The following is a 15,193-nucleotide window of genomic DNA, read 5'->3' as shown; positions in this document are numbered from 1 at the left end:
CAAAACAGACTAAGGATTTTCATGAACTGTATCAACCATGATCCATTATATCCGAGTTTACCTTCAGCAGGTTTCAACGGATTACTAGTAGAATCTCGAGGCACTGCACTTTGCTGTTTCTCAACGTGAAAACACTGTTTAAACACTTTCACTGACTGGGAAAATCAAATGCTCGAGATGATACACAGTAATCCTGACTCCGATGGCTGGAGTACCTGCTAGCAAGGTTTCACACTTCTCAGCTTTCAAAAGCTGAGAATAATGCAGAAATAACCCACCACATCATAGGGCTGGAGTTCCCAACCTCAGCTACGAGAACCGTTTGTGGTACACATAACGGAAAGTGGGAGGCAAAATGTCTTCTCTTTTCCGTGTGCACCTCTGTCTGAACAGAGGCTGTGATTGCTGCCACCAGTTAATGGCAGTAGTGGTAGGTGAATGGAGCAACTTTGGAAATCCATTTTAAGGCAAAGGCTACATCATCTGACAAAATGGAGAGCTGTATGGGAGATGTGAGACCACAAGCACATTCTGTAAATGTTATCACTAACTCTTCATGGTGGAAGGGACGTGGATCTTGGGAGCAATTCCTTCTTCCCCATCCAATCACGGACAAGAAGACTGCTTATCAATGTGTGTTTTTCTCTATAACATAAAAGTGTAAGTAGTTGGAAAAGTGGTTCACTGACTATGCAGAACAATTCTTGCTCAGTTAGACTTGATCACAGGCAGCTGGCTATAAACATTGACTGAACACCCACACAAATTTTTGTACTTCACAGAAAAATACCTGCAAAGAAGAAGTAACCTTTTTCTAGACATAAACAAAGACAAAAAAGCCAATTTTACTAAATCATCACTTTTCTCTTCACACGTTTAAGTACCATTTGGCAAAAACTGCTCCTACTTGTCATCAATGACCTTTCTATGACAAAAAGTGCAAGAAAATTTGTAGTCATGATGAAGGAGTTGAAAGTGAGCAACAGGTGAAGCGACTGGGGATGAACAGGGAAAGTGCTGTGGAATAAAGAATAAGATTACAAACAAGAATATGACACTGAAAAGGTATGCAGCCATAGTAAAAACTGAAACAGAATGAAATGTTGAAAGGGAACAGATATGCTTAAGGGGAACAGAAAAGGTAGAAATAGTAGTGACGGGTCCCAAACTGTATGCAAACATTTAACTTTCCTCCACAAAAATTTATAGTTTAAATTAAGGTTTAGGAACAAGTTCCCAAGAGAGTTAACGCAATTTTCTCACCTAACTTATCTACAAGAACACCTTATCATAATGGAAAGCACATATTGTTGTGAAGTTGCTAAACACTAAGTCTTGCTAAAGCAACATTTAACTCTTTTCTCTGAGAATCTGTTCAACATCAGAATTAACAAAACTATTAACTACTGTAATATACTGGATCACTTTCATTATTAGAGATAAGAACAATTTTCCAGCCATTGACTTCAGTGTTAACAGGATCAGGCCCAATATCTTTCAAAAAATCCAATAAACTCTCATTGCACAAGTTCAAAAATTTCTATACGAGTCATGCATAAACAAGTGTTTGTAAAGAAAACTGGGTCCTCTGCTTAAGACATTTAATTGAGGTTTTTTCTTCCTCCAGAAAGAGGCTAAAAATACGAATCAGTATATTTTTATATAAATACATTCACCGTTTACAGGAACTTACCTTTGCATATTAAAACACAAAATGATTGTCTACAATTAAAATCAAACACCATGACATTGCAATAATAAATTGATACAACACACTGAATGCAGTGCAATGTGTAGCATTCATATTCTTCTGACAAGTATTTTAACAAGCAGCCTTTTTTGACACATGAGCCACACAATTTCACATGGGGATGCCATTGTAGCATTTACAAGTTTAGTAAAGCTAAGGATTTACATAAACAATTAGAGGAGTTAGGGAAGCAGGATGGCATGTGTCCAGTACACTCCGTAAGAGTGTCTGTTGTTGTTTTTTGCTAAGGCAAAAGCTTAAGAACTAAGGGTTTGCAAAGCAGATTCAGCAGACAGTAGCCAGAAACGGTGGGTATTTTGGCGCATGCTTGGATCAGGTGACAGTACAGACTGAAAACTATGGCAGCTCACTGAAATGGTTACAGAAAGTAATGGCCCTGGATTCTAGGTGGAAGCAAAAAGGCAAGCATACATAGCACTCGATCACAAGCTTTTCTAGCAAATCTACCGAGTAGTTTATAGCAAGGTTTATCTACAACTTTAAGCAAAAAAGTTTGCAAAAATTACACTGCTACTATGCGCCCTTTATTGGAAACCAAAGACTGAATATTAAACCTACTTTTATTAATGTTTCAAAATTGGCATGATATTTATAACAAAGTGGAAGCAAAGTACACTGTTTCTAGAGATGAAGACTTGAGAAACAATGTTGTCAACAGTACAGTATTCTATAAAAATTGTGCCAACTCAAACCTCCTCCAACTGAAACTTTCCAAACTTATTTTATTAAACAGCTTTAGAAGATATGAACAGCACTGTATTCATTTTGTGCCCTAAATGTTCTTCGAGTCAGTTCCATCCACCACCAAGGCACCGATCTCTTTCCTTCAAAATATGAGGTTGACTTCTTCTATGAGGCTGTATTGTCGACAGGACAACATCCTGTCCAAATCTTTCACCTGGAGATAACCCTAGACACTATCAATACTTTCTGATTCATAAGAAGCAACACCTTTCCAAAGTTATTTGCTAGAGGTTCACTTGTACAGGGCCTTTCAAGATTTAGCCAGAATCTGCATTATCCTAGGTCCATACAGATTTTTAAAAACTGAAGAAAAATTAAGAAGATTGCTCTCTTGATTACACAGATCATACTCAAGAGTTATTGTATTAAAGCTGAATCCCTAGACATCCTGAGACAACTACTCTGAAGTAGGAACTGTATGATTCATTTCAACCTATTTTAATATTGTATAATTCCGTAAATATTTACATTTATCATGTAACATTCTGAAATGAGGAGGACAATCATCCTATGAAAGTTTTCACAATCTACGAAGGACTCATTGTTCTGTTGTCTCAAAAATGGCAATGGAGGCACCGATAATATTCTTTCAAATTCAATCTCTGAGTCTTTCACTAGGTAGAGCCATTATCCACACCTTCCTTATCCCCTTATTATTGCATCTTCCTCATTAAAACCTATTAATCAGCTTATACAGAAAAAAGCGTTGGATTTTTTGTAGGTTTATTTGGGGGTTTTTTGTTTGTTTTGGATTGTTTGTTTGATGGGGGTTTTTTTGGTTGGCTGGTTTTTTGGGGTTTTTTTTTTTTTTAAGAGACAGCTTTGTTAGATTTACAAGCACCCTTCCCTGGACCTTGAAGTTTAATTTAATCCTTTCTGGTTATCGCATAAATACTGAAATTTCCTATCACCTTTCTAAAATATTTAGCAATTAAATAAGTGTACAAAAAGCCAAATTCTCTTATCTGTAAAGTTTAAACACAAAACTTGGGTAGCAAATAACTAAACCTACAACAGACTAACCTAAAACTTTCAAAAGATTTTCAAAGCCACTCCATCCTTTTTGAAAAATTACTCCCTATATTCATCTTTAAAACTAAAAGATGTGAAAATAGAAACTTTGCTTATGATACGGAAACTGAAGGAAGTAGATAATTGGGATTTATCAAATGAAAACTAAGATAGACTAAAACAGCAGAAAACAACGCAACCACACCACCAAAGAAAACAGGTACACTTACTCCTACAAAGCTGAAACTACAGACAAAACATCCAGCCTGGCGAATAGTATTGAATCAATGCTTTTCTGCCCGATGATGTCAGAGAGCATGTATCTCACTTCTCCAGTCCAGAGTGCTGAATGTGCAAAAAAGCACATTTTGGATTGAATGGAATGAAGATAGATGAAGAAACAATTTTAAGAACATTTAGGATTAAAACTGCATCCAGCTTTCACGCATTTACAGGATGAGATATTTCAGCTGGCTGACTGAACACAAAACCACTCATTTGCAGGGCTAGTTTTCTATTGGTTCAGTCAAGCCAAATCACTACATGACCACCAGAAGACTGCAAGAGCATACGGCAGAAATTATACAGAAAAGCAGCATCATTCCTTTTAGTGGCAGCTCACTATTGAGGAGTGTTAGCTTTAATACCAAGATATACCCCAAGATGGAGAAGCAGCGAAGTGTTCCTCTTAGTAAAATTCCCATCAAAACTCCTGAATTCTTTTCTTATATTCCAAATTCCACGAAAAAACCTACATCACTGCTAGGAGGCTAGAGAATACTCTGTTTTTTCTTACAAAAGTAAAAAAAGAAGTTACTTTAAGTATGAAACAGAATTAACAGAATCTCCATAGCTTCTGTACCTCTGATACAGGTGAATGTATTTGTAATTTAGACAGAAACATATGGAATTATACTTCCATTAAGGAATTTTAAAATGGATCAGGAGATGTTTTCACCTATCTCACCCCAAAAAAGGAATTCGTAAAATTCTAATTCAAAGTTTGGCTTTTGGAATCCTACTTTAACTTCCAATCAGCTAACTCTCTCAGCCATATATTCCTGAACAACTTTATATTCTCAACATCCCAACAGCAAGCCTTGAGATGTCTCCCTGCATTTGTTCCTCATCTCAAGTAAATATTCCTTGGAACAGTTTAAATGCTCAGATACCTAAAGATTAGCATCTTGTAAGTCTTATGACTGACATAACTAAACACAAGTATTTTAAACAGTCCACTGTGATAAAACATCTGTGACCTAAACTAATTCACACTTTGTAAATCTAAACAGAATGTCCCAGAAAAAAAACAGAGAGTAACTGCTTGGATTTTCATACTGAAAAAGCAAACCTCCACTGTTCTACACTTTGTCTATCAGTCACACATTGCAAGTTATATATGTAATTGATCTTAGGAATAAACATGTAAGAATCACTTGGACAGACTACAGCATAATTTAACCTTTTCTAAATATTAAAAGTAATCTTTGACGCAATAGTTTTCTATAAACTGGTTCAACAAAATCTCCTGCAAATACCACCAAGCATTAACTACACAGCCATAACAGTAATACAACCTATAACTTTCGCTTTTAATCGTAGATTAAGGTCTGATAGGAACAGCCCAAGCTGCAAAAAAGTATTATGTTTTTAAAAAAAAAAAAAAAATCCTGCAGTGGTATCAAAACTGCAGTAATAATTTGGTTTATAGCTAAAGGAAGCCATCATGTGATACAACTTAAATAAAATTTAAAAAAACTAAAATAAAATCTAAAGATACAGCATTTGGAGACAAAAAATGTTCAGAGTATTTATGTATGTACATATTAAAAATTGAACCTAAAATTAAACTATTAAGATAACACTTAAAAATAAAAGGTTTAAACTTCACCATACTTCCTTAGACTTATAAAAGTTCAGAAGTACTGCCCAGACATAACAAAATGTTAAATATCGGAAATTAATTTGTCTCTGGAAAATCAGTGTGCAAGGCCTAAATATGTAACTTTGTCACTCCAGCTTTTAGTTATTATTTCGATCAGTCATTCATCTTATAATGGTGAAGTCCTCACAGCTGTGCATAAGGTTCCTCTAATCATAAGATGAATGGGACACTAAAGAAGATCTAGGAATCTGTTTTAATTGATGCTATTACAGTAACAAGGGCAAGGTCTGACACTTTGAAGAGCTGCTAGGTAATAAAGAAACTACTTATTCTACCTTGTATTTCTCTGTTGCTTTGTCATCTTGGCATAATAAAAACAACCTATTTTGAAACATGAGCAATCTTCAAATGACAGCACCAAAGGGGCTATTACCCAAAGCTGGAGACACTATGCTGTAACAAGACAAGTCTTCTTAAACCACATTTTATCTATTTTATAACTAGTATCACAAAATGAACTACAAGTATGATTTAAAGCTTTAAACAAGCCAAACTAGCTGGAACCTTAAAACAAGCAACAATAATACTAATTTATCTAACACAGTCCTTGAAAGAAACATAGAGAATTTTAAACACAAAAAAACTAATCTCACAGACAGATGTTCACAGACAAGACTGCCACTTTCTTACTGACTGACACGCAGACTATCTACCTCACTACACAACTGCAGAAATGGGATGGCATTATTTGGCAGGAAATGATAGTGCCTCTGCACTTCCTATTCATTGTTTACACTCCTCAGGCTTTTACTTGTTACATTCACAGAACCTCTGCATTCATTATTTCTATACACTCACAACCATTTATTTTAAGACAAACTAGGCAGAGAAGCCTCTCTAAACTTCTGGATCCAAGATGCCTTTCCTACAGGGCCTTTTGGAGTGAGTTGAGGACCTCAATGAGACCACATTAAGAGAGACCAAAAACTCAAAACTTACAAATAACACTGAAAATATTAGTGCAAAAAGTCAAAGACAAGTTGCACTAACAGAATCCAAAGTACAAACTGAACCTGGAAAAAAAAAATCCTATGATATTTCTTTATAAGAAACATGGAATATTGAAGAACTTCAGTCTTAGCACTTAGAAGGAAAATCTCTTCTGCCTAATTCAGCTCAGATAATGATCTTATCCATTAACATTTAACCTGAGTTATTTCTATAAACCTGTTACGGTCAGTTAGAACTTGTCTTATCTGCCATTTTCCTACAATACTGTCCGTAGACATTTTACAAGGACATGTTTACCTGTAATTAAGTAGTAGTTAGGAAGGCGTCCTTTCAACTAGAATCATTCTAGTTTTCTTCTAACAATAATATATTTTGAGCCAGGCAAGAAGTTCTACAACTATATCTTTGCAACCTCAGACTGACACATCATAAGGCTTAAAAAACTTATTGCAATCCATGAAGAAAATTATATCAAGATAATAGTTTTAGTCAAGCTCCTTATTTTGAAGTTAGGAAGAGTTATGTGCAAGAATAACAGTTTTCCGCAAGACCAAGGTTCTCTCTCTTATGTACTATCAATTCAAAAACAAACTGTAGTGGTGCAATAAGGAACAGCTTTATTGGAGCATTTGTGCAGTGAAAAGTCTACGATGGCTTTCACACCATTAGCTAAATTTAAGGGAGACTTTTAAATCAGTATGAGCGCATTAAATAGCATTACTTACTATTAGGCAAAGAATTCTAAAACAAAGATTTTAAATGCCAAGTTTACTAATTTATGAATCTCTTTCAGAACACAGGAATACTATTCTATACTCACTGAGAGTGACCACCCTTTGTTCAGTAACATAAGTATCTACCCAGAACTCTCCAAAAGAAAAAAAATGCACAGTCCCAAAGAAAATTATTTCATTAATATAAGGGTGCATCTGCTTCAAAAAAGAATATTCAAACACCATTCACATTATCCATAAAAGCCATTTAGGAATATTCACTCCTCTGGAAAGGTTGCAGAAAGTATTACTAAAAAACATTGCACCCCTCACTCTGTTCAGAAAAGCCTCTGACAATGACCTTAACCTGCCCTTATCATATCAACACATACTGATGTACAAGAAGTCAACCTGGAAATTCTTCAAGAAAAGGTGAGAGGTCAAGCTTAAAATGTTTTTCTACTAGTTTTGAATGACAGTCACATCAGACACTAACAAAAACATTCTGACATTTTCTACTGTGTTCTTACAAGTATGCCATATTTAGACCCCAGATAGCAGTATGAAATGTAATTTGCACATTCACTGTATGTTTGTATTTCAGTGAAAGAAAAGCGTTCAGTTACAGAACCAAAACATATTCAAGCTTTTCTCTTGCATTTCCTCATACACAAAACCAGAATTCTGGAGAATTTCATGCTCCAACAGCAAGTGTGGATATCAAACAAGGAGCTCAGGAGATCCTTCGGAATTTTATTAACAATCTTCTCTCCTTCCATGTTTCTGACTACTAGAGCTAAAGAATCACTGCTGAAGCAGCTCCCTGAATGAGGAGTTTAAAAATGTAATTATGTGAGAACACTGTATATGTTAGTGCTATGAAACAGCCGTACGCAAAAGCAGTCTCTATTCAACGAGTTCCTTGCACTTCCTAAGGAACCTTTCTTCTCTGTATTTAACCTCAGGAAGAAACTTTAACAAAGAACCAGTCTTCCGGATTGAGGATTCCTTTCATGTTTTTATATTTATAGTACATCTTTAACATCCTTTTTCAGAGACAGCACCAGAGTATTTCTTCCACTGTATTATATGCCCTCTTTTCGATGAATTTGTGTTCTTGTCTCTCTACTCTTATTTTGCAGATTCATCTTGATCATCACCTTTTTGTAATTTCACAAACATTTAAACAATTTTGTCATTGAATTATACGCAATTCCCAGATGTTTAAGTAGTTTCTTTTCCATTCATCAGTCTTTACTTCCACGTTTGATTTTGAAGCATCTTCAAATCTCTGAATTTTCACCACTATCAGATGGACCTGTTGTATCTTACACACTTAATTAAACAAGCCTCCCTGCCACTGGCACAAAAAAGAAATGCTTTTTGTTGCTTCTATGCTACACAGGTTACTAGCAAGCTTAAATGAAGCCTGAACATTTTCAAAAAGGAAAATAATTTTAGCCTACTTATGGTTGCGATTACATTGTTGCTAACGTGAATGTAATGTAAAGATGTAGTATTGTTTTCCTTAAGCTGTATAAATCCCTGCTCTCCTTCAGGCCAAGTATTAGCCAGCAATGAGAGAGTTGGCAAGAAAGCTCTGGAAGGGGGAGATGAATAGAAATCTTTTCCTTTGTTTTCTGAATGGTAAGAGATCTGCACAGCATATTTGTTATTCCAGTCTAAGACAGAGTTAACTTGTATGTAACTGCAACTCCCACTATCCATCACACATCATATTTAATGACTGATCTACTCTCTTCCTCCTTTCTTCTTTGTTCAGCAACACACTTAGCACTGCCAAAGAAACATACTTCCAGGAATATGAGCATAACCTGCTCAGTCCCTACCAGTAGGATCAATCAAGACTGTTATTACAGAACTGCTGACACATGTCAAGGCAACAGAAATACAGTTCTCAGCGAGGTATTAACCCTAAAATTACTGTTTGGTTTAGACACCTCTATTCCAAAATTTTTGGGTAACAACCACCTCTGGATATAAAATACATATATATATATATAAAAGCCTTCTTTGTCCCCCATTATGTCTAAAAAAACCACGTTACTGTTTTGGATATTCTGTCAAGAAATGAATTCATGACTTCCCCTTAGCTTCCTAGGCTTACATTTCTGGATCACTTTTTAGACTAGCTCAATGTATGTTCAGTGTCTGTACATAACTCCAGTATTCTAATAAAATTCTTCCATGGTAACATCCTACTAAACAGTAGCTCGAAGAAGCAATAATTAATTCAAACTTTTCAAGGTAGCATACAAGATGCAAAATTTCAACACATTTTTAACACCTTGGATCAGACTATGCTATCCCAGTAACAGATCTGAGAATTTCATAGTATTACTTTCATATGGGAAGTAAAATTAATTTTAAGAGATATCACTTTAGAACAAGCAAATAAAACCAACAAAACCCAAAAACCTCATAATTATAATATTACAGGATGCTCACTGTAACAAGGAACAAGGATACAGAAATGAGCCAATAGTTTTAGGCACTACCTATTGAACTATTTGTAAAATGAAAAATGTATCTAGATAATTTAAACTGAAGTTTAGAGCACGACACTGAAATTTCCAAAGACAAATCACACAGAGCTGCACTGCAGCAGTGAATTACCAAGAAGGAAAGTTTGTTTCCACAGGAAACAAACCTCCAGAGGTCAGCTTTATGCTTTTCTACCATGCCAGCTTTAAAAACATCAAAGTTTGGCAAGGTCTGGTGGCTTGGATATTATACACAGAGAAGTTATGCCTTTCTTTTTTCCAAAGCATGCTACGTTTCCAGAGGAAAACGCGGGGGGAAAAAAGGCTTTATTTCTCCCCATAAGAGGACAGTACTCTATGTAGCTCTTATGTAGACTGCATCATCAACTCATCCATTCTCTCTGCATCTGTATAAAGAAGTTACACACTTTGATCTCTCAAACTGCATACAAAAATAGAATATTGGGGCTTTTTTCAAATTAGGCGTTAAAAGTGATTTAAAAGTTCCAAGTCATTATGCTGTAAGTCCTGCAAACTGATTGTATTTTACAATATAAAACTTATGAACCAACAAATTCTGGGCTAGATACTACCCTTCTCTTTAAACAGATCATCCTCTTCATCTATTTTCCATTCTCTCAGACAATTTTTATGTTTATTTTTTAGAACAAACACATTCAGGAGTTTCCTGAAATTAACAGAAGTACAGCCATTATTGAAGAAAGTGCAAGCTCACGCAAAACAAAACAAAACAAACAGCCCCCCCCAAATAAGCCAACTAATCAAAAGAAAATTATTTTAAAAAAAAAAATCATACCTGACATGATCCCAACTGTATAAATAAGAATCCATTCTCTTCCCCTAAATTATTTGCTTCATGGACACTGAGCTGAAAGCTACTACAAAATAATCATCTGAACATTCAGCTTTCCAGATTGATATTAAATTATTCTTAGCAATACTATTTTATACTAAAACAATGTTTTGCAATTTTAAAGAAAGCCTTTAACAACATTAAAACGAGACATTTAGGCATTTGATGGTTAAACAGATTTAAATTTGAAGCAGTAACCTAAATATCCTACAGCATTTCTAAGAACTTCACTGAGCTGCCATAATTTCTGTCAGCGTATGTAGTACTGAATGACTAGTAAAATACCTGAATTGAAACTATTCCAGTCTAGCAGTTTGTATGATCTTGTGTTACCCATAATTCCGACAAAGGCTGAGTTCAAAACAGCAAATTAGTAGATCAGTTATAGGAGCAGAATAGTGAAAAAAAACTACCAACAAGAACACAATTGACAACACCACTCCACAGGAACTGGAAAGACACAGACAGCAGAGTTAATAAGAGGCTGAAATAGAAAGGGAAAAAAGGAGCATGCTATAGCAATCTAGCACTAGGCGTGATCAAAGTGTACAGTATATAGCAATTATTGTCTTATTGATAAGTTCTCAATCCACCCCTTCAAATGCTCTTTCCTCTTCTACATTTTCCTATTTATTCACTTGCCAGTTTATTTGCTTCCTTTAGTATTTTACAGACTCATTTGACTCAAATGTTTCGTATGATCATCACTATATCAGAAATTTTTTTTCTACTTCATCTTCCCTCCCATAGCCATGTGCCTTCATTCCCCCTTTTGTTTTCATTGTTTTGCAATATACTGAGTTCAAAGTACCATGCATCTTACATTCACTTGTCAGGAGCAACCTACAAGTCCCACAAAAACACTGCAAAGAGCCACTTAGTTCTGCAAATATGCATCTCTATCTTCTCTTATTTCTTATCCTGCTTTCAGTCAGCTGGTAAAAATAAAGGAGTGCATAACGCAAGAAATTAGTTTTTAAAACTTCTGAATGTAATTGATTTTTTTTTTCATTTTGTCTTAAATAAATTTATCACATAGGAAATTTTGCACATAAGTGACCTGTATCAGAAATCTGTTTAAAATACAGAAGCCTAAGACAATTTTGTGGCAAAGAAAGGGAGGACCCACATATAAATACTTCGACATTTCTCTTAATCTTCTCTCCACTGTGTAAATAAATCTTATAAATAGGGGAAAAAGAACAATATTGTGTACTCATATGCTTTAAAAAAATCCCTTAAAGTAGTTTTTTTTAATTCAAGTTAAGTCTCAGATTTTATTTCATGTTGTCAGTTTACTGAATCTTATAGATCAGTAACAATCTACCTGCTTGCAGAATTACTTGCCTTCGGCCACAGGAAGAAGAAAGAAAAGGAAAAAAGTTGTTTTTTTTTTTTTCTAAATTGCTTTTAGAGATGCATTTGCACAAACTTTGTTTTATTACTCCTGACCAGTGCATGCAAAACCACTACAGGTGCTATTTTTTACTCTCCTCTGCCTGCATTTTTAACTGCACTGTTAACTCCAACTTTTTAGAGCATTCCTCGGCTCATCTCAGTAAATATAACAACAAAGTCTTCAGAGTCAAAAGTCACTTAATTCTGATATCAGAACTAGGACATGCAAAATACACATGTTCCAGTACAGGGGTTCCCAGGTAAATATTAAATAAAATCTTAAAGGACTGTTCAGTATGTGTTTTTAAGAACAGAAACAAAGCTGTAAAGGTTTTGTCAAAAGAGGTTAAAAATATGTATGGAGCTAAGTTGTAGCCATTAGTCCTTAAGGATTTCAAGGAGCTGAAAATTAGAGAACATTCATAGTTAAGATCAAGTATTTAATCTTATTTTTGCTTGAATGGAAAACTTGCACCAGTTTTAATATTAAAAAGTGGTAAAAAAAATAATTAAACCCTCAATAATTCAAAGACAGTTTTTAGTGCAAAGTTACTGGATTCAAAGTACCCTATTATTTCATTAACTTGCTGAAAAGTTTTTCACTAAAAACATACCCTTCTGAATGACTGTTATTTTTCAAGCTTAAATGAATGTCTGAAAAATACTGCTTTTAATACACCTGGTTAGAATAGATTTGTATCTATCCAAATACTGGTATGTTATAAAGTTAAAAAGATTAGAAGTACGTGATCATTACTACTGGACTTGGGCAAGGAAGTTGTTATTGTGTTAACATACCAGGATTGTGAATGCGATCCAGGAGCTTCACAGACCGTGCACTGACAACACCACCAACGTGGACAAGGAAGCCTGGTGGAAAGGTCGTCAAGGTAAAAAATGGAAATTCCTGTTATGATTAAAAACAAACATCAAATGACTGCTTACCAACCACTGCTGATTGCCAATAAACATGCAGGCGAATTGATAATTTCCCTGAAATACAAGCAAAGCAGTTACATTAGGCCAAACATGTCCTTCAGGCTTACTAAGCACTATGTAACCATACCTCTTCATATACCCATAGTATAATAAAAGCAGCAGTATTATACAATGTAAGAATACTTTTCCCCCATAGAGTTGTATTTCAGCACAATATTAATAAATAATCAAAACTTTACACATTTGTGTTAACAAAGCCTCTATTGGTCCACTTTTAGGATGGCAGCTAAACAACATAATTCTACTCTCATTAGCTGCTACAAAATAAAGGAATGCTTTTCCTCCATTTTTTAGGTCTTATTGTCACAAGTGACTACAGTTTGATCCTGAAGCACAGGGTAAAACAAACTGTAGTCTTGCAAGAATGATAAATGTCTTACTGCAAGAAAACATAAAAAATATTAATGGACTGCCCTCCTAGTGAATATCCATCCTCTAGAATAAAACATAAGTCTTTGAAATAAACTGTAAGTTCTTAAACTAAGGAAATTTGCTTCCAATTTATTTGCATAAATTAGCTTTTACCAATTCATAATTAAAATGAAGAACTAGTAAGTTTCAGCAACTACTCAAAAATGTAGTTCATACAAGAGGCAAAGTAAGTGATAACAATAATTTTTCATGACACACATGATGAAGTGAAACAGTCACATTCAAAGGAGGTGACCCCAAAACTGGAAGATTTTGTTTTCTACAGAGACAATCTATGAATGTCTAATATACACGATTCCACACTTATGGGGGAAAGGCAATATATTTATGTTTGAATCCAGCAATTCTAAACGCATAAAGACAAAAAAAGAAAAATAAAAGAAAAATCATGCAATCATGGGTTGTATAATCATGATGTTTGGTTAAATGGAAAAAATAAACACCATAATTTTATGAGAGAAAGTACAGTATAGATTCCTTTCTCACATACTTGAAGCACTTGCAACAGTACAGTTCAACTGAGCTTCTACCTAAACAGTGTACATGCTGCAGATTAAATGAGGATCACAGTTCTTCCAGCAATACATGGCATGAAAAGTCTTCTTAAACTAAAGCCCAATGTAATTTAAAAATTAACATTTCAGAATTATTACCACCCTTGCTGTTAGAACTCTTACAACTTTTGAAAGGTCCTACAAACTTCAAGTTTTCTGAATTTTCGTTTGGCCTAAACTTTCAAAATTAAGAGGCAAACTTTGAAATCAGTAACCATACTATCAACAACCAGAAGAAAGAAAAAAAACCACCCAATCCCCAAAACACCAAAACCTGCAGTCATGCCTTATGATGCAATTAAAAAGCAGAAAGATTTCACCATAGGACTCTGCAAACCTGCTTGACTAATCTGTCTTCAGGAGCACCAATGGATCTCTAGAGAGGGCTAAAGGAAAGATTCCCCCAGGAGGTTCTAACAGATCACAAACTGCTTTGCAGGTTATCAGAATAGTCAGAAAGCTCTGACTACAACACAGTCCAAACTTCTTTTCTCTTCTTTCATGTCGAAAAATGGAAAAAGCCCAGTACATCAACACTTCGTTAGAACTCTCTTTCACTGTGCCTCTGTAGAATCAACTGTTGAATGATTCACAACTATACTGATAATATTTGTCCCTGTATAATTCCATGACACTCATTCTCCTTAACTTATATTTAAATATATCAACATACATGTTTGCTCTGTCCCCGAATATAGTTATCCCACATTAATGACATTAAAAATAATTAGTTTTCCCAGAACTATAGAAAACAAAAAATTTACTGCATACACCACCTACATGAAATTCTATTAAGCCTATACTAATTTATATTTTATACATACATACATATATTCACACTTTAATTGTGCTAACGCACTATGTAGTGAAGAAAGTGAATGACACTCCGTGCTCTAAAGCATAAGCAAATCCAATGCTGTTTAATTTTACTTTAATTTTTTGTTCGATTTCATAAGGCTGTGTACTGCAAGTAATTTTAATGTGTTTAGACTTCCAGTTTGCCTGATTCCCTACACTACAAACCAGGAATAAAACTTTAAAGTAATAACATGGTTTTGTCTCAACCAATACACTCAGGCGTATTGATACTTGCAAGGCTATATTATGACACATGCTAAAATTAGACCTATGTCCTATCAGTTAATTTCAGCCACAGACAAATCTTGGTAACTGACTCACTGAACCATTCTGACATGCTCTTATTCCATTAACAATGTCTCATTCGTTCTGACGCGGATGGAATTGCATCACTTTGTATGATGGCTTTTTTCCCTTTTTTAAGCTTATTTAGAGGTTT

General features: G+C 34.8%; 1 protein-coding gene across 28 annotated transcripts in view; it reads right to left on the bottom strand.

Moving 5' to 3' along the window:
- C2CD5 (C2 calcium dependent domain containing 5) overlaps positions 1–15,193 on the bottom strand; it is a 68,916-nt gene that overhangs the window by 29,455 nt on the left and 24,268 nt on the right. For all 28 annotated transcript variants that reach the window (XM_075160697.1, XM_075160689.1, XM_075160664.1 and 25 more), the window contains one exon: positions 12,710–12,818. In XM_075160697.1, the coding sequence (XP_075016798.1) occupies positions 12,710–12,818 (109 nt within the window). The remainder of the gene's footprint in view (positions 1–12,709; positions 12,819–15,193) is intronic.

This window comes from Calonectris borealis, chromosome 1, assembly GCF_964195595.1.
Source record: "Calonectris borealis chromosome 1, bCalBor7.hap1.2, whole genome shotgun sequence".
Lineage (NCBI taxonomy): Eukaryota > Metazoa > Chordata > Aves > Procellariiformes > Procellariidae > Calonectris > Calonectris borealis.
This window is presented reverse-complemented; position numbering and strand designations above follow the sequence as displayed.